Source organism: Sarcophilus harrisii, chromosome 4 (assembly GCF_902635505.1).
Source record: "Sarcophilus harrisii chromosome 4, mSarHar1.11, whole genome shotgun sequence".
Lineage (NCBI taxonomy): Eukaryota > Metazoa > Chordata > Mammalia > Dasyuromorphia > Dasyuridae > Sarcophilus > Sarcophilus harrisii.
In genome coordinates, this window is record NC_045429.1 from 123,716,762 (window position 1) to 123,737,594 (window position 20,833).

The window sequence follows — 20,833 nt, forward strand, 5'->3', positions numbered from 1 at the left end:
TTTGTTCCATGTATTCCAGGCTTGTCTTCTAGTTTATAAGCTCTTAACAGGTTTAACAGAAAACTGCATCTCTTTCTTTTATTCTTAGTGTACCTACTACAATGCTGTTTACACAGTAAGTGTTCAATAAATATTTGTTGATGGATTGGCAAGCACATCTTGTTTGAATTCCCACCTGTCATCACTGCTTTTAAAATGTTTTATTTCCTTAAATCTAGGCAGTTTAATGAAATAGAGTATCCAGATGTAAGCTCTAGACAGAGGCGAGAATCCCAGTCCTATCATTAATTTGTTAATATGAGCTTCCAGGATTTGTTTATTCCCATCTATGCCTTATTGCTTTGAAAGCTGAAATATTCCCATCACATTGCCATGAAACACTATAAAGTCTTTTTTGATGAATAACATTGTCTCAATACCCAGTGCATATTTACTAATGTGCACTTCTATTCCTCAGCATGGAAGGAACCATTATTCTTGGTTATAATTAGATCTATGGTTTGTTGACAGCAGTTGATTTCTATGATAGTTCATAGATCTAACCTTTCACACATATTCTAGTCTTTTGGGGAAAATAGAAGAGTTGGAGGGAAAAAGGGAAGAAAACTGCTTGGAGTCATCAGTTCTCTCAATTCTTACATATAAATAAATGGGAGAGGGAAATCTCAGACAACAGATAAATAAATAATAAATCACTATCATGAACTTCTAAACAATTAAAATTTCACATTGCAAGTATTAAGCTGTAGTAATAAAATTGGCACAGGTTTGTGACAGATTTTTCTTATTTTGTGGGTTTTTTTAATGACACATTTCTCTAATGATTACTTCTATTAGCTGTTTCAGAATTATCAGTAATTTATAGGTTATTATGTTTGGAATATCTCTTTTGATAATATACATAAAGGCACAAATACAAAATACACTCCCTAAAGCTGGAGTTCCAAACCTATGCTATGACAGATCTCTTTAGTAGTTTGATACAACCTATGGATCATTTCTCAATTTTTTTTTCTTTTTGCTGAGGCAATTGGGATTGAGTGACTTGCCCAGGGTCACACAGCTAGGAAGTGTTAAATGTCTGAGATCAAATTTGAACTCAGGTCTTCCTGATGTCAAAGCTGGTGCTCTATCCACTGTGCCACCTAGCTGCCCCTCAAAGTAATATATTTAAATGCACAAGAATGCATAGAATTACTGCAGAGACCAGCTATATTGAAATTTTGTGGCTTTTATTGTTGTTCAATTGTTTTAGTTGTGTCCAATACGTTATAATCTCATTTAGGGTTTTCTTGGTAGAGATATTGGAATGCTTTACCATTTCCTTCTACAAGTCATTTTATTATTGAGGAAACTGAGATAAACAGGGTTAATTGACTTCCCCAGTGTCACCCAAAGAGTCCTGAGGCCAGATTTGAACTTAGGTTGTCCTAACTCCAGGCCCTACACCCTAACTCATTGAGCCACCTAACTCCTCTATGTTGATATGCAGCTGACAAAATATTTTTTTAGTTCATATGTGGGAAATATATATTTATTAAAGCTTTTTATTTTCAAAAAATACACATGGATAATTTTTCAACATTGACTCCTGCAAAACCTTGTGCTCCAATTTTTCTTCCTACCCCCTTCTCTAAATGGCAACTAATCCAATATATGTTAAACATGGTAAAAAAAATATGTTAAATCTAATATATGTATACATAGTTATATAATTATCTTGCTGCACAAGAAAAATCAGATCAAAAAGGAAAAATGAGAAAGAAAATAAAATGCAAGTAAATAACAAAACGAGTAGAAATGTTATGTTGTGGTCCATACTCAGCTCCCATAGTCCTCTCTCTGGGTGTAGATGGCTCTCTTCATCACAAGATCTTTGGAACTGACTTCAATCATCTCATTGTTGAAAAGAGCCAAGTCCATCAGAATTAATCATCACAAAGTATTATTGTTGCCATGTCCTGCTCATTTCACTCAGCATCAGTTCATGTAAGTCTCTCTAGGCCTTTCTGAAATCATCCTGTGGTCATTTCTTACAAAACAATAATATTCTATAGCATTCATATACCACAACTCATTCAGCCATTCTCCAATTGATGGGCATCCACTCAGTTCCCAGTTTCTAGCCACTACAAAAAGGGCTTCTGCAAATATTTTTGCCCACATGGGTCCCTTTCCCTCCTTTAAAATCTCTTTGGAATATAAACCCAGTAGAAACACTGCTGGATCAAAGGGATCACAGTTTTGATAACCCTTTGGGCACAATTCCAAATTGATCTCCAGAATGGTTGGATGCATTCATAATTCCATCAATAATGTATTAATGTCCAAGTTTCCCCACATTCCCTCCAACATTCATCATTATCTTTTCCTGACAAAATATTATTAAAACACATTTCATATCCTAGAAACTTTCCCCTAAACTAGGCTTTATTTTGTCTCCCTATATCCTTGAACTCTACCTCTGAAAATTTAGCTAGGTAGTTCAGTAGAGAGATTGATGGATCTGTAGTCAGAAAGATCTGAGTTGAAATACAATCTCAGATGCATATTAGCTATGTGACCCTGGGCAAGTCATTTCACTTTATCTGCCTCAATTTCCTCATCTGTAAAATGGACATGAGAGCATCTACCTCTTGGAATTGTTAAGATAAAATATTTGTAAATTCCTATGTAAATGCCAGCCATTACTACTACTAGTCCTACTCCTCCTTCTACTACTCTTCCTACTACTCCTACTCCTTCTCCTATTCCTACTCCTATTATTGTTCTTTCTTACCCAATTTTTCTGAGTCTCTGGAATATTCTACATTTTGTTTACTAAGTTATAAAAAATTTGGAATTTGTATTGATGAGTGAAATTCTTACCTCAACAAAATCTCAGATACTTGTTGAATTGATGCATTTTGTGGAGAGACATTAGAGGGGATTTTATTGATATTTGAATCTTACTATAAAAACAACTTCTACCAATAAGAAAGAGAAACTCCTCTACTTTATAATCCAAGTGAGTTGCCTGGAACACAGAATAGTCCTTGCTCATACAGTTAGTTTGTGTCAGTTCAGAGATCCAGCCTGTACACAATTCTTCCTGATTCCAAAGCTAATAACTCTAATCCACTTTGCCGACCTGACTTTCATGATAAACTTGAATAGAATCTTTTTTTCCTTTGTTTCCTGTTTATTTTCTCATTGACATTGATTAGTAATGGTGTTTTAATTCATAGTATATGAGTTCTTTAATAGCATTAAATAAGCACAATGCCCTTATCATATTGCATTAAGTATATTTGTCCAATAATCCTAATAATGTATTATGACAAATGAATGAATAAAATAGCATTTTATTAAGCAGTTATTAGATTCCAGAACCGTGCTAAGTGTTGTGGATATAAATAGGGAAAAACTTAGTCTTTGCCTTTAAGGACCTTATATTCTGATCGAGAAAAAAAGATATTTGGGGAGTAGTGGCCAGAGAAGGGTGTTTTGATATGGAAAATCACAGGAATGGTGAGAGAAGTCACAGTACAATTGTTTGGCATGGCCTCTCCCGGAATGCTAATGTTGATGTGATCACAATTCCCAGAGCTCAGATAAGAAAGGAGAAGAGTGAAAGTATATGAGCCAGTATTGAGCAGGAAAATGATTGGAGAATAGCATGCTGAGTCTGGAGCTAGCTAGATGTAATGAATTCTTACTAATCAGGAGATGAGAACTGAAGGGCAGGGCACTGAGGCATTATAGGAAGGTGGCCAAAGAACAGATAACTGAAGAATATGAACAGAATCAGCTCACTTAACAGTTGAAAAGCAGTGGAGGAAAAAACCCAAGTCCATGGAGAGTTTAGCATGAGTCTTACTAAACCAGATCATTTTTACTTTATCTGCAGATAAAATATGTGTTTACTATTGTCATGGCAGATATTCTGTGCACAGTAAATTAGAAGAGATTCTGTGTTCATAGCAAAAGCATCCAGATGTTTCTGCTTGTGGATATCTTTGTGCTGATTATATTAATTCCCCAAACACTAGAGGGCCTTCTTAATGTGATCTTTCTCAAAGAAACTGGTCTATGGAATGAATCTTCAGGGCTTTTTGTAGCTGGCAAACAGGGGGAGTTGTTTAGTCCATCCAACTCTCCTTGACTTTGTATAGGGTTTCTTTGTAAAGATACTGGAGTTGCCATTTCCTTCTCTAGTGAATTGGAGATCAAGTAATTTGCCTAAAATCACACTGCTAGTGAGTGCCTGAGGCCAATATTTGAATTTGGGACTACTGGACTAAAAGTCAGTGCTTTATCTACTGAGCCACTTAGTTGACTCCGAGGTAAACAGATATTAATTGGCTTTCCCAGGATCATCCAACTGGTCTGTGAGCCATAGTTAAACTCGGGTCTTCCTGACTCCAAGCTTATCATTTAGGCTGGCTAACTGTATTTCTTTCCGTCACTTCATTTTCAAAGTCACAAATATTTTTTAAAAATACTGTAGAAGGAAAAGAAGAGAGTAATAGGCCTTTAAAAAGAAGTGTTGAATATGTTATAGCAAGATTCCTTTTGTATATAGGTTCACCAAATGACCACTGAGATCCTATGCAACTCTCACATCTTGTGATTCTGTTCATCTGTAGCTCCTACACTCATTAAGTGTATTGGCCAATGGCTGTTAGTATCTAGGATGTTCCCTGTGGGATATCTGGAAATTGAGTCACCTGTTATGGTCCATGGGAAAGCTAACTTTGATTCTATTTAACCTTTGAATCCAAAGATACCTTCCAATTGCTTATCATTTGCTAATTTCTCTTGTGATCTTACTCTAAAAGAAATTATATGAACTCTACAATTACAATTACATCAAGCTTTTTGATTATAAAGTCTATCATTGGGTTATTAAAATAACTTGATAGAAAATTGTTTTTATCTCCATTATTGATGAATCTTCTAAAGGAAAGTTGCTGAATAACTCATGTAATAAGACAAGCTATCAACTTGAATCCTTGAGTGTGGCAATTCTTTCTTTTTTTTTTTTAAAAGTATTTTTTAAAAGTTATTTATCCTTCAATCCTTAAAAGAGAGACAAGGAATCGTGTAGCTTTTGAAAGCTTCCCAAGTATTTCTCTACCCTGCCCCACCAAGAGCCACATTCATCTGATATTCCTATAGTAGTCAAAGACTGAAATTATAGCTATTGGATATGGCTAAGACTTTTCTGGAAGAAGGAAATATATCTGATTACTGCTTTCTTTGTTTCTCTTTTCCTTCCCTACCATTTAAAAAAATCATATGTCACCTAAAGTCACTTTTCTTAGCCTTTTTCTATGCCTGTGGAACATAGGGAAAGTATAAAAGCTTTCTTAAGTCCTTTTCTCTGTACTCTCTTGAGGCACAAACCTTTCTTGTGTTCAACTTTCATAATGCTAATATATCCTTATTGAGTGTCATGGCTGTGGGTACAATTCTCTTCAGTTTCTGTTCTTATACTAGTGTCAGAGGGACACATATCTCATGCCTCTCTGTGTACTTAACTCTTTTACCACCCATGTGCTACTAGTTCCTTGAGTTCTTTCCCTTTATGTCTCTAACATTCTCCTTTTTTCCTTTTCTTTGAATCCATTACTTGGACATTGACTCTTCATTCTTATAATTCTATTTCTTTGTGTTCATCTTCCTCTTGGTACCTTTTTGTCCATCAGCAGCTTTCTCTGTCCTGTATTTCTGGATCTAACTGACACTCCTCATTAATTCACCCTCTTTATCTTCTATCTTTGCTCTTTTTAATTTGTCTACTTCAAAAAGCCTTTCCCTTTCAGAGTAACTATTTATTCCTATATGCCTTTCTTCCCAAGCTCAGTAAATCTCTAGGCTTCTTTTACTCCTTTTCAAGCATCTATACTTGAAGAGGGTGAGTATATTTGTACTTAAATGATGATGAAGGTTAGAGATGTCCCTTGTAATTCAGAGAAATGGAAGTCTGCAAATGTTTACCACATCGCTTTCCACTGCTTGTTCTATTTTTTATTTTCATATTATAATTTCATCATTTTCTCTATTTTTGTCAATTTCTGGGACAGAAAATCTTTTCATTAAGCAATAAGGTCTGTACCTTCTTGTGTGTGTAGGTGCCAAGCAACAAAAAAAGAGCTATCAAAAATGTACTACAAACCTCCTTGGAGAAAGCAACTTTAACAAATTTGTAGATAGATGATTCAAAGCTGAGTCAACTAAGATAGATGATAACATCGGGTTCCCAAAAGATTCTGACAGATGAAAACATTGGGTTAATTATTGAAAAAATAAAATAAAATTTTCCAATGATGAATTTAAAATTTACACATAAGCTCTAAAATGAACTTTTAAAGTACAGTATGGGGAAATATTGATAAACAGCAATTTCTCTGAAAGAGATCTGGGGATCTTATATTGTCTGAACTAGGTATGAATCAATAATATAATATGGGAGCAAAAAAGTTGTTATGATCTTGGATTAAATGAAGAAAGACATAGGTACCAGAATTAAGATGATGCTAGTTCCTTTATTCTCTGCCTTCATCATATCACATCTAGAGTATTATGTTCAATTACATTTGCTATAGTTTGAGTAAGATACTGATAAAGCTGGAGAGTTTTCAGAACAAGGTAAAAAGAAAGGACAAGAGCCTTGAGTTTACGTCACGTGAGAATCCATTGAAAGAACTAAAAATGGTTAACCTGAAGAAAAGAGACTAGAGGGAAAGGGGGATTAAATTTGTCTTCAAGTATTTCAAAAACTTTCATGTGGAAGAGGGATTACCTTTTTCCATTTGTCCCTAGAAGGCAGACTAATGTGTGGAAAATATGAAGTCACAAATTTGGTGTCAGGAAAAACTTCCTAAGCAATTAGTGCTATCTGAATGTCTCAGGAGGTAATTCATTTCCCCTTCCTCTTAAACAGAGATTGGATGCCTCTTTGATGGGTTTAAAGTAGTGTATATTATCTTTTTAGATATAGATTAGATTAGATGGCCGCATTTTTGTAAGATTTTGTGTTCCATATTTTTCTCCTTCCCTTCCTTCCCTCTGTATTCCCCAACACAGCAAGCAATCTGATAGAGGTTAAATATGTTCAATTCTTTTAAATATATTTTCATATTTGTCATGTTGTGCAAGAAAAATAAGATTAAAAGGAGAAAAAACACAAGAAACAAACAAAAAGTGAAAATATTATACTTTGATCCACATTTAGTCTCCATACTTCTCTTTCTGGATACAAATGGCATTTTCCACCCCAAGTCTATTAGAATTTCCTTGAATAACCACATTGCTGAGAAGAGCCAAGTCTATCACAGTTGATCATCACATAATCTTGTCGTTATTGTATACAATGTTCTCTTGATTCTGTTTACTTCACTCAGCATCAATTCATGTAAGTCTTTCCAGGTTTTTCTGAAATCAGTCCACTCATCATTTCTTATAAAACAATAATATTCCATCACATTCATATACCATAATTGTTGTCATTTTGTAAATGTCTTCAGTCAAGAGGTCATATTGTGTAATATTGTGTAATATTGGATCTGGAATCAAAAGACCTAGATTTGAATCACAGTTATACTATTGACTATCTGAGGAATTTTGGACTAGTAACTCAGATTTTCTAATTGTCAATTCTTCACCAATTAAAATGAGGCACTTGAATTAGATTGTCTATGAGGTCACTTCCAACTCTAAATCCTACAATCTTATAAATGTGGGGGAAAGACAATGGATTTAGATCCTAGAGGGAATTGTTTAAACATTGTCTTAAATATCTACTGTCCCTGTGATGATGGACAGGTTGTTAACCTCTTTGGGGTTCATTTTCTTCATCCATATCTATCTCATATACTTGGCAATGAAAATAACTGTATATGCAAAGTACTTGGTAATAGTACTGTGTAAATATTATGTTAATGCCAATTATTACTGTCATCCATAGGACCAAATCATACAAAAGAACTGGCAAACTAGTCCTAATAAATGTGTTGGCTTTACACCATGCCTAGGAATAGAGCTAATGTTTTGTATTTTCTAGGACAGCTTGAATCTGAAATAAACCAGTTAATTTAAGTGATTTGCATCTCCAGGTAAAATTTGAGGAAGGAAATGTGGTAATGCAATAGAAAAATGACCAGATTTGGAATCAGAGAACCTGAATTCAAATCCTGACTCTATGGTAATTTATCTCACCTTTCTGGGCTTCATTTTCTTCATCTGACATATAAGTGGATGATGTCTAAAATCCTTTCTTACTCTCAGTATAGGACCCTATGATCTCTACATCCAACCCTCAGGTTCATAGTACCTTGCCTTTTTGTCATTGGACAGAACTGGCTTTAGAAGAAGTCTGCCTATAAGATGTATGGAAATGTGAAAGGGTCCAAAATATCAATTTTCACTTTCTTTTTTTCTTTCAGTTTTACCATTATAGATTTTTACCAACATAGGTTCTTTAGGGTCCTGAAGATTTGTCTTTTAATCCCCTATAAAAATGCTCACTAAGGTATTAATAAAATTTACTAGCCAGATAATTCAAAAAGAATCATCAAATGTCAAAACTGTAAATAATGCTCAAAGAGTACTTGGTTTGTACCATCTCATGCGTTTATTATGTATTTTTTGCATTATGAATATGTATTCTACCATGTTATTTCATATATTTGAACATTTAAAATATTTTTGTGGTTTTGTGAAAGCTGGATTGGAGAGAAGAAAAAGTACATTACACTCAAATAATGATGGTGAAGTAAAAATCCAGAGACATTATGTAACAAGATCACACAGCTTACTAGTAGGAAAAATTGAACTAGAAACTAATGATCTCTATTCTCAACCAAATGTTCTTTCAAATACACCCTCTTATATCTTTTGGGCTAATGCTGCATTAAAATATACATATCTCCAGAAGACATTCACTAGGATGACTTCCAAAGGGAAGTTCAGGAATTAGGACAGGAAAGTTGGAGGGAAAATTATGACCAGACAAGTCTTTGGATACCCCTGAGATCATATATAGAATACCACCCACATTATCTTTGCTCAAGGATAGCCTGGCCATCTGTAAAGAGCAATTTAAATCTATTTTAAAAACTTCAAAGAACAAGGAAACTGGTGCTTTCAAGTTTGTGTACATGTGTGTGCACAGTTCTCCTGGTGAAACCACTTCCTCTTCTTCATTGGGAAAATTATTGCTGGACTTACTAGTATGGTTACTCTGTCTCACCAGATGAGGAATGATAAGATTACTCATGCTGTCCTCTGCCCAGCCTGATTACTTAAGTGTGTTTCTCTGTGATTTCAGTCTTCACTCAGCTGTTCCAAGTTTAAATCCCCAGATGAAATCAGTTTTCTCCATTTATAGCATATAGAGGTTTACTATTACTAATTTAATTTGAGCTGTAAATGAGACTATTATGGGTTCAATTAACTTACTAATCCTCCTTTGTGATACAAGGCTTTCATAAGCTTGAGATTTTCAATGGGGTCAGAAATATTTGGACAGCACCAGGTGTTTGAGTGCAATTGGCTAATTAGAAATCATATCTCCCTCCTTATGCATAATCGTCAACCGCTATTGAATTATTTTCAGGTATGTGGCATTTCACTAAGAATTATGGACACTTATAAAACACAGAAAAGACATATGTGGTGGGGCAGGATATGATTTGACAGTGATATCTGAAGCTAGAGAAAGCAAGGGTCATAGTTTTAAGTATTTTCCTCTTGCCAAAGGGGTGGTTTAGCTGAAGTTACTAGGATGTAAGCTATGACCAAGGTTGCTGAGAGACAGTACACAAAAATCATTGCCAAATAATCACATTAAGATTCAGTAGTTATAGGGCACTGAGTTGACAATGGGTTGGATTGGGAATTCCATGGCAGTTTAACAGACATTGCAATGGTCATGGGGCTGCCTGTACAAAGGCACTATGAGATACCCCTGAAATGACAACTGATACGATAAAAAACTGTTGTTCTAGATGATATGGTAATCTCATTGGGCGTAAGAGATGATTTCATAGGCAAAGTAATAGACTTATGCTCTTTTTTTAGGGTAATGAGGAAATTTTATTGGTAGAGCGAAATAGAGTCAAGTCTGCACTTTGAGCTGTAGTGCCAGAAGATTAGACCAAGGGCTTCCGAGTCATTGTTTGTGTTCATCTTTCCCTTTTTGAGACTCATGAATGATGCGTAATTATTTCTTTTTCTTTTGTAGTAATGGGTGTGAATTACTTGAAACAATGCCTATATACTATTAATTTTTATATTTGTTTTATTTGTAGAGTTTCAAAAATTAAATTCACAGCTGTCATTCTAGTAACAACTCCCTAAATGAAGTAAGAGATGTTTTGTATGTATTTGAGGTTACTGTGTTCTAAAAGAATCTTGTTCCCTTGAACTAAAAATGAAGCAAAATTGGGGATAATCCTTTGACTTTTCTTTTCTAATTTTGTTTTCTCAAGCCAGAATGTTCTTCCTAGAAACAAGTCTAGAATACACTCCATCTCCCCAGTCTGTTCATTTTCGATGGATATTCACAGTGCCTGGGATTCTTTCTCTCCTTATCTCTGCCTTCTGGCTTCTCTGGCTTCTTTCAAGTCTCAGCTAAAATCCTGCTTTTTGTTTGTACATAATTATTTGCCTGTTGTCTCTTCCATTAGACTTTGAACATCTCGAAATCAAGGACTGTTTCCCCTCCCCCTCATCCTTTAGTACTCCCAAGGGTTAGGTACTTAATACATGTTTGATTTAATTAGATGACTTTTGACATAAAGACTAAAAATGAACAATTGCCTTTTGATCAGCTATGTCCCTGTTTCTTTTATGATATAAGACCCTATTAAAAATGATGGATATCTATCAGTTATATGGATATATGCAGACCCAGAGTTTCCTGAATATGGCATAAGTTTACATATATTGCATCTCACAGCAATTCTAATCTAAAGCAAGTAATCTTAGAATGTTTGATCCTAAGTACATAAGAGAAAAAGAGATTGTTTTAGATATATGGAATCCCCAGTTCTTTAGGATCATTTGAAATGACAACTCCTACTAAAATTTTTCCTGATCTTCTCAGTTGTTAATGAGAATTACTACATATTTAACTATATCATAGATATCTATATCTACTTATATTTACTATATAGATAGATACCTAATATTAACAATTCACTTATATGTATATATCTTGTTTTCCCTTTAATAGAATATAAAATCTTTGAAGGCAGGGACTGTTTCATTTTTGCCTTCAAAGTCAAAACACTTAGCATGGTGCCTGGCATCTAATAAACACTTTATAATTTCTTATTGAGTTTATTAGATTATTCATTTTCCATGAAAAGAAATTAGCTCAATCCATCAAAAGCTCAGAAATCCTCATAATTCTTGAGGCATTTAAAAAATTTAATTTTATATCTTTCTTCATTGTTAACTCATGGATAGAGAACAGGGGCAAATTAATGGATAACTAATGAAGATTACTGAGATCACCGATTTCCTTCAATAGTTAGGATGAAGTCTATTAGAAAAATCTTGTGTTTCCCTTTGAGGCAGATCATGTATAGTCATGCTGCCAGGGAGCCTCTGAGAAGTCTTCCCTAGGGACCTGGGTCACTCCTCTCTCAGAGTAGGCTCAATTCAGACATTAATAAGTCATCTGTTTGGGTAATTTTCTGTATATGGAGTGAGGGTCATGAAGCAGGATGTGACTTTGTTCTTTACAAGCTGGAAAAGGAGGATATCCCAAGGCTAGGAGCAGTGCCCTTCAGAGCGCCTTACAAAATCTGTTCCATTCTTAAGAGTAAAGAAAGTACCTTCTTTGCAGAAGAAGCTGTGGGGAATTGTTTCCAAAGACAACTTTCCTGACCACTTTAATGGCTATTGCCTGCATATGGTGATAACTAGCATTTCACACATCCCCGGTGAAAGAGGAAGGAAAATGCAAACTCGGAAAGTTAGGTGTATTCAGAACACTGTGCTCCATTTTGATGTTATCTCTTTTAAAAATATTTGACAATTTAAAATTAAAGTTTTGTCCTCTACACAATCAAGTCAGGTCCTCTGAGTTTTGTATTTCAGGTGTGTGGGGGTGTAGGTGTAGGTGTGGGTGTGTGTAAGAAAAATGAACTTCCAAAGCAAAAAAACCCAAAAACACCGCTGGGGAAGACTACAAAGAACCGAAGAGGGGTACACACAATAGACACATGTAATATTTATCTGAAATCCTCTGCGCCTGGGAGTGGGAAGCTGTCATTTGCTTGGGTTAATTATACATGCAGCAGAAACTCGAGGTGATTGGTTGTAGTAGCACTGAAGGCAAAGGAAGGGAGGGGAGAGGAGGAGAAAGAGAGTCTTGCAGCACTCAAATGTAAACAGTGGAAAGAAAGAGATCGAGAGTAAAAGCTTGGGGTGCTCTCCCGATTGAGCAGCCCCCGGAAATCTGCAATGGCTCGAGTAGCCGGCCTTTTGTTCACCTAGCTCGGGCAGCCCGGGTGGGGTGGATGGAAAGCCCGTGCCGTGAAGGCTGCCAGTGCCTCTTCCATGGATTTTAACAATAGGGACGGTGGGGATGCACTAGCTCCCCCCAGTACTGCAGCTCCCGGCCCTGCATGCTAGTTCAAACGGGGCAATGGAAACGAGCATGAGGAAGTTCACAGTGCGTAGATTCTTCTCGGTGTATCTCCGCAAGAAATCCCGTTCGAAGAGTTCGAGTTTAAGTAGATTTGAGGTAAATAGCATGGCCCAAATGACTGGGGTGGTATCCCGGGGGGGGGGGGGGAACATATGTATCGGGTGGTGGTGGGGTATCTGCAGTTGCTGAATGAATGATGAGTTGGGAAAGGCTGTATTCTAGAGGTTAGGGATGTCCGTTCCTGCCTTGATGCTGCTGCCTCTGCCGCCTCTCTCTCTTCGGGCTATTGCTTTGAGCAGTTTGTCTTTTGCCAGTCTCATTTTAACCTATCCGGCGAAATTTACTGATGTTTCCCTGATGCATAAAGGGTTCATGCATGGGAGTTAGGGAAACTTATTTTAAACCATGGCTGATTCACCTAAATCTAAACCAGCAATGCTCAAAATATTATTGATGTGACTCATTGAACTGGACTGCCCCTGTGACTGTCAGTCAACACTCAGCTTTGTCCTGTTGAAGTTTCCTCAATTTGAAAATGAAATGCGGCTGCTGCTAAGATTTTGTCGACAAGAAACATTTTCCTTATTTATTTAGCTGGATGTTCACCGTGTTATTGTGTAGCCGAATGCAGTGTGTCCAGAAATGCCACATGATATTTAGGGGCATCCCAAAAAGGTGGTAGAGAAGTGAGGGTGTGCCTTTAGTAGTCTCGTCCAAATTCCCATCATCTCCCATGATTCTACTCTTGTTGATTATTGATCCTTCAGTTGCGCACTAAGGCAATTTAACTTAAAGGAACATAAGCAGCGTTTTCTTAGATAGAAGATTAGAGTATTTTAAATAGGTACAGAAATAGCTCCTACTCCACCCCCAAACACACACACACACACACACACACACACACACACACACACCCCTACTTAGTTGGCTGAAACATTCTTAAAAGGCAGCTTTCCTTTAATAAAGCACTGATGCATTAGGCCCCTGCAGCTTTGGGTCAATTTAGAACAGTCCTCAAAACCTGGTAGATCCTGAAATGATATCTTCTCCCTTCACTTCATTCACTCTCTGGTTTTAAATATTTGCAAAGCCATTTTACAAAAAATTCTAAAGTAGCTTGTAGTAATATCCGAGAACTTTTGGACCCCTCAAACTCAATTCAGCTAAATTTCTAATATATTAAAAAGGAGATCTCCTGGAAAGCGATATGAGGACATAACCTATAGATTTCTTTTGGTATTGCCCTTGATCTTTACACAGGGAGTGCAATAGGATTTTTTTATTTATTCTTTATTTGTTACCTCATTTGAATCAGTTATTTTGTTGCTGCTCATTCTTATTTCTTTTGTCCTGATGGCTCTATATTGGACCCTAATATGGATTGCTTAAGTTGCTGGCTCTGATCTTTAAGGAAAACTCAGCTTAGGATTTAAAGGGAGTTTGGAATTGTTTGATTATAAAGTTTGTTTTGTATTATTGTTGAAACAAATGTTGAAATTTCTAGGCTGAATCTTACTTTGCCTATTTTCTGGGAGAGAAAAACACATATAAAAATCATTGAGTGGTACTGAGAGGTCTTCCTTGGACTTGGGGAAGTGGAGGCCTATTGATGGTCAGAAAAATATACATTTAAAATTATAATCAAAATTTTAAAAGAATACAAAGATTTTACAAAATAGTTAAAAGAATTTTAAAGTAAAATTTTCACCAGGTATATTTTTATTATTTACATGTTCTCCTTTTAAATCCATTGTTTTTTTTCAAGGTGGGCATAATATAAATTACTAATTTTTTTTTCTCCCAAAGCATCAAACCTAGTTCAGAAAAGACAGTACTTTTTTTGAAATTTATCAGAGTTGAGTGCTCGTATCATAACTTTGCATTCCCCCTTCATTGAATATTATCTTTAGACCTATTTTCAGGTAATAAGAATTTTTTTCTTTTAGAAAGCATGACCAGTAAAAACCTATTCCATTACTGAAAAGTGAAAATCATAAAACGTGTTAGTACCTATAAATGTTCAAACTGATTAGGGAGAACTATAGTATTTTCTGCGAGAAGCCTCACCATTTTTACATCTGCACATTCACATCTGATTGCAGTGCAAAGAACGTTAATCAACAAAAATGTAAAAGGCAGGAGCCCCCTACCAGTAGCTTGGAATTTAGAAGTTGAAACATCTAGTAATTATCTCAAACAGATGGGTGTTTGCCCCGAATTGGTTTAGTATACTAAAATGAGAAAAAGTCCCCAGTGACCAAGAAGTAAACCAAAGTAATTGGCTTAGACACATAAAACAACATTTTTGGTTGTTATAGGAAAATTGGCTTCAAAAAATATTAGTTTGCATTGACCTCAAAATCTGATGTTTCATAAAACTTGAGTACCACAGCATAGTATGAAATACCATTTCTGGCAGGAAAAAAAAAAAAAAAAGAAAAAAACTCAAACTATTCCTCTAACTTCCTGTCTTGGTTTTCTCAATACTATGGTTTCAAATAAATGTGCCTCCCTTTGGTTCCTAGTTTCTCAATTCTCAGATTTGAGGACAGGAGTGATTTTTATAAATTTTAACTTGCAAAAACCAATGATGTAAATACCTCTATAACATCTGGATTGTTTTTCTCAGATTGTCCAAGACATGATGGGGTGAAGAGGGAGAGTATGACAAAAGGGAAAATGAATTCCTTTCCCTGATTCCCATGGTGCCTTTGATTTAGGTCCCTTCTCATTTTTATAGATTTTATCTAACTTTGTGGCATCTTTGTGTGCTTCTTTCCAAAAGTAAGAGTTCAGATCTTATTGGTCACCCCTTCCTAAGTGAAGCTCTGGTGGTACAGCATTTGGCAGCCAGAAGCTTGTCTTTGCTTGAACAGTGGGAGCTGGGGAGGAGGCAACTGTTGGACATATACCACAAAAAAGCTACATTAAGAGAAAGGAATTCTCACCTTATCTTTTCATAGCATAAACCACTTATTTTTAATTCTACTCCCTAATATTTATTTTGTTAGAAGGTGTCATGCAATAAAGATTCCCAGTTCCCAGAAAGGCAAATCTCCACATGGGGGAACAAATTATATATATATATATATATATATATATATATATATGTGTGTGTGTGTGTGTGTGTGTGCGTGTGTGTGTGTATGTGTGTGTGTGTGTGTGAGAGAGAGAGAGAGAGAGACAGAGAAACAGAGAGAGACAGAGAAACAGAGAGAGACAGAGAAACAGAGAGAGACATAGACAGACAGAGAGACAGGGAGTGGTCTGATCTTGTAGCAAGGTGAAAAGATAAACAATGGATAGTGCACATATTATGTTACCCATGTGACATTAAAAAATTTGAAGGAAGGCCCCTCATAGTAGGGTAAACATTATAAGAACAATTTATAGGAGGGTAGAGAGCAGCATCGCATAGGATGAGATACTAGATGAATTACATTTAACACCATTGAAGAGAGTGGCCATATCAACGAAAAAAGAGGTCACTGATGCATTTTCTCACTACAGCACTGTGAAATAGGTAGGTGAATATATATTATAATGCCTGTTTTATAACTGAGAAAACTATAATTTAGAGAATTCGAATAATTTTCTCATGGTCTCATAGATACTATCACAGCTTGTATTCAAGCTTACAACTCAACTTTCAAGTACTCTTCACTTTACCGAATTTCCTTATAAGCACACACCATTGGCTAACTTGAAGGAGTTTTGACATTGAAATGGCAAACATACTTTTCTGTCACAGAATATTTTTCATCTACTTTCCAAATATCTATAAATTATATTAAAAAAAACCCCACAATTCATTTAAAGTAAGGCAATCCCATGAGTGTTAAATATTGTAACATATCCTCCCCTTGGAAACTTGAGCTCTATAATACCAAATTATGCCACTTATGTATGCTAAAAATACTAACAGTATTTTTAATTTCCTTTGAAAAATTATATATATATATATGTATATACATATATGTGATATAGAGGTATATTGGTCGCATATTGGGCTTAAATTCAAGAAAACCTAAGATTTTCTGACACTTATTCCTGGCAGATAACTAAAAAATAACCTGAGCTATTTGTACCAAAGGTAGCTTTATCTGGCTTATCAATTAAGCTATAGACCAGAATCTATATGGTACATGATGAAATGGACTCCTCAATTTAATAGGATTTTGGGAAATTCTATGGCATTAGGATTTGTAAGGCTCTGGAAAGTAGAGTTTATTTTATAGTGGAAAGAACACTAGACTTAGGGTTTGAATCCTATTCCTTGCCCTATTGTGACCGTAAGCAAGCAACTTCTCTGATTAGCTGAGATTTGGACTTAGAAGAAGTTTCTAAATCTTATCATATTTCATTTTGTGTTCTTGCTATGGTTTATATCCCCTCATTATGCTTGTGCCTTGCTTATTTTTACTATGGTATTTTTCTAAAGATGGATTTCTGGAAAGTATACTGCAAATTATTAAGTTTTACCTTGTGTGACCACTACTACTTTCTGAGGTTGACATCTTCTTAGTGACCTGGGGACATGAGAGTATACTCATGTAATCAAATTGTTATTGTGAGTATGGTTATGATATGTTGAAAACCATTTTATCCTATTGACTGAAAGCAATGGAAAAAAATACACTAGGGACCAACCATCACCTTATGTACTCCAGACAAGGCTTTCTAAAGTCTGCTACTAAAAAATTTTGAAATTATAATAGTTCTGGCTCAAATAACACAGCTTCTCTTCATCAGTGACTGTTCCATGAGGCAGCATACAATTTGTCTTCTATATATTAACTCCTTTATGAGTTTTCCATCCATCATTCCTTGAATAATTTCTTCTTCTTGTAGTTTCATCTATTTAACTGAAAGGGACATTGGCTAAAAGGAACTGCTGCCTTGAAATCTTGAAGAAAATGCTCCTTAAAACCTGGTATCACCTGTCATGATTCAATCTCAACTTTTCTTTTCAGTTACTTATGATCTCTAAATTGCCTAATCCAATTTCTTCTTCTCAATGCTTATACGTACTGATGAGAGCATATGGCATTGTTGACTACTCTCTTCTGGATGTGTTCTCTGTGTTTTCATACTATTGTTGTATCTTGATTCTTCTCTTATATTCCTATTTAAAAGATTTCTCTGATGGGTCATCATCATATTTTACCCCACCCCACCCCCACCCCTAATCTGTACGAGGTCTTCCTTTCTCTTTTCTTTCCCTTTGTCAGCTCCTATAGATTCATTTACCATCCCTTTAAAGATAACTCTCAGAATTGTGATCCTACCATCTATTGAACATTTTCCACATGATGTCCTTGGGGCAGGTCAAACTAGTGTTCCCGAAATAGAACCCTTTATTTCCTCTGCCTCAAATCTGTTCTTTTTTTTAACTGTCAAGAATATTACTGATATTTTCACCATTTTCCCAATCTGGAAGGTGTCCTTGACTCTTCAGTCTCCTTCACCTCCTCCTCCCCATATCAGTCAGTTACAAGGACTTATCTACACAGCATCTCTCACATTTATCCCCTTTTCTCCATCCACATAGCTAATGTTCTAGTTGGAGCTTTTTCCTTTGAAATCATATTCTAACTATTCTGTTTGTCTCTTTTCTCCCTTCTCTAATCAATCAATTAGCATTTGTAAAAGTGCCTTATTATGTGCCAGGAACTGTCCTAAATACTAGTGATTCAAAGAAGAACAAAAGGCAATCCCTAATCTTGAAGGGCTCACAGTCTGATGGAGGAGAAAGGGCAAACAACTGTATGCAAAAAAGCTGTATCACTCTCCCTCTCCAGAAGCTTCAAGTAGTCCCATTTGACTACAGCATGAAATACAGTTTCTTTTATGTGATATTTAATGTTCTTCAAAGTCTGACTCCAGCTTACCTTCATGACACATTACACATTGCTACCCTTAATACACATTATAATCCATTCAAACTGACTTTGCTCCTTTCTCCTCTTTGACCTTGCATAAACTGTTTTATCCCTGAACTGCACTCACTCATCACTGAGTCCTTAACATTTTTCCAGGCTCAGCTCAAGTCCCTTTTTGATCCTCTTGGCATTTTCATGTTTCTTATTATTTTATATGTATTTTGTGAGTATTGTTTCTCCTTAATAGATTGTAATCTCCTTCACCAACACTTTTGTCTTTCTACCTCTAGTGCTTAATTAAGGCAGTGAATAGTGCTATTGGGTACTGAAATACTTTTTGATTGATTGACTGCTATTATGATTTCCCTTTACTACATCTCTAGCCCAGATGGACTGAAGAACTACTAAGCTAGAGGAGCTGAATATATTACTCTAATATCCCAGGGGTTCATTTGGTAGTTCCATAATTCTAGTTTGGTTAAGTCTAGGGATGGTAGTTGCCACATAGCGTTACAGCACCTAAATTCATATCCTAACTCACCCTAATGAAGAAAAATTATAGATTTTCTATTTTTTAATCTACTACTTAGTTTAATTAATACCTCAAACAGAATTGACTATACTAATATATATATGCACATATAAATTCTCATGTGCATGTTTAATATTAATTATTATTTAGATTAATCTGTCACAGAGTTTTAAGGCTAACAAAGCACTTTTTATCACCTAAACCCAGTAAGGCAATAGAGTATTATACTTATCATTTTATAGATGGAGAACTGAGGTACAGAAAGAACTGAGCATCTGCTCAATATCACAAAACTAGTAAAAGATAGTGCTTGAACTCTGGTTCTTTAACTTGAAATTCATTATCCTTTTCACCCAAAACAAAGTAGGAAAGTTTGGGGGGAGTAATGGATGGAATGATAAACTTGGCATTAGGAAAACCTACTTTTGATCCTACATATCTCCAACATGTATTAACTATGATCATGAAGAAGTTAACTTCTCTGAGGCTCAGTTTCCTCATCTGTAAAATGGGATGATAACAATTCACAGGGCTAGAAAAAAAATCTTACAAGTCATTGTAGTTTCTTATTTTACAGATGAGGAAACTGAGATCCAGAAAAACAAAGTAAGTTTTCTAAGGTCATATAGGAAGAAAGCAGATGACAAAGAGAGAGAGAGACTCTAAACTGAGAAACCAAATCCAGTCATAATGAGGAGTGCATTAACTTCCTCTGCTTTCTTACAGTGCTGTAAAAAGCATCTTATTATTAATTATTACATAAAAGGAAAATTTATGAAAATTTATTTTTTGGCAGTTTTAATCTATTCCCCACTGAGGTAGAGAGATAGAATATTCAGTGGTACTAAGAATACTTACAACAACCATGGTGTCCTCAGCAAATGGTCAAGTATCTGTTTACTATTCATTAAGTCAACTTTATATACTAGAAAATGACTCCAGTTGGTTGACACTCAAGGCCATAGAGTTCTCCCAGAAGGTTTGGCCTTCCCTTTGGCCATGTCACTAATACTTCACCAAAAAAATAGATGATATAAGGAAGATGCAATGGAAACAACTCAACAATGCTATTTATTTTTGGCTCAGAAAGGTTGAGCAAAGGAAGTTGAAACAGTTATCTTAAATAAATTATGATTTTAAATTGTTTGAGGATTTCAGTTATCCATCTGCCCTTGTTACCCATGATTACAGATATCTAGAGTTAGTTGTCAGCATACATGAGCCCATTAGTGTGTATGGGGGGGTGTTTTAGGTGAAAAATGGTTTATTTTAATAAAGCAAACAATGAAGAACTTTCAGTAAATATCATGAGGTATTTTGGCATCAGAAATGGAAAAAAAAAGCTTCCTGGAAAGTTAAACATAAGGCTTATCCTCTGTGCTTGATAGGTAAGTTCTTCTTCCAAATATTGGGCCACTTCCAGGAAAACCATTTCTAATTAAAGTGGTTTTCAGGTACTGCTGATAAAATCACCTAAAGAAATTCCAGCAGGATAATTCCAAATTTATTGGGCTGAAAACCTCAAGTCAAATAAGATGGCAATAAATAATGCATAATGGCAAGTGCAGATTTTTCTTTTTTGTTTTCCTTCAATACTGCATGGCTTGGGGGCAATACTTTTATATGTTAGTGCTGTCTTTGTTTCTCTAAGATTTTTTTAAGACTCCAAATTTTATTTTTAAGGCACCCATGTGGTGCAGTGGATGGAGTGTTGGGTCACTGTTAAGTTCCTCATTGGTAAAATGAGGATAACGATATTACTTCCTTCCCATG

At 35.5% G+C, this 20,833-nt stretch overlaps 1 protein-coding gene across 3 annotated transcripts in view; it reads left to right on the forward strand.

Moving 5' to 3' along the window:
- The window catches only part of RPS6KA2 (ribosomal protein S6 kinase A2), a 504,379-nt gene that overhangs the window by 233,427 nt on the left and 250,119 nt on the right, over positions 1–20,833 (forward strand). The window contains exon 1 of one of the 3 annotated variants that reach the window (XM_003769607.3): positions 11,312–12,742. The exons of the other annotated variants lie outside the window; for them this stretch is intronic. Within the exon in view, the coding sequence (XP_003769655.1) occupies positions 12,644–12,742 (99 nt within the window). The 5' untranslated portion in view covers positions 11,312–12,643. Of the gene's footprint in view, positions 1–11,311; positions 12,743–20,833 lie in introns of those variants that run through there. 3 annotated transcript variants of the gene reach the window in all.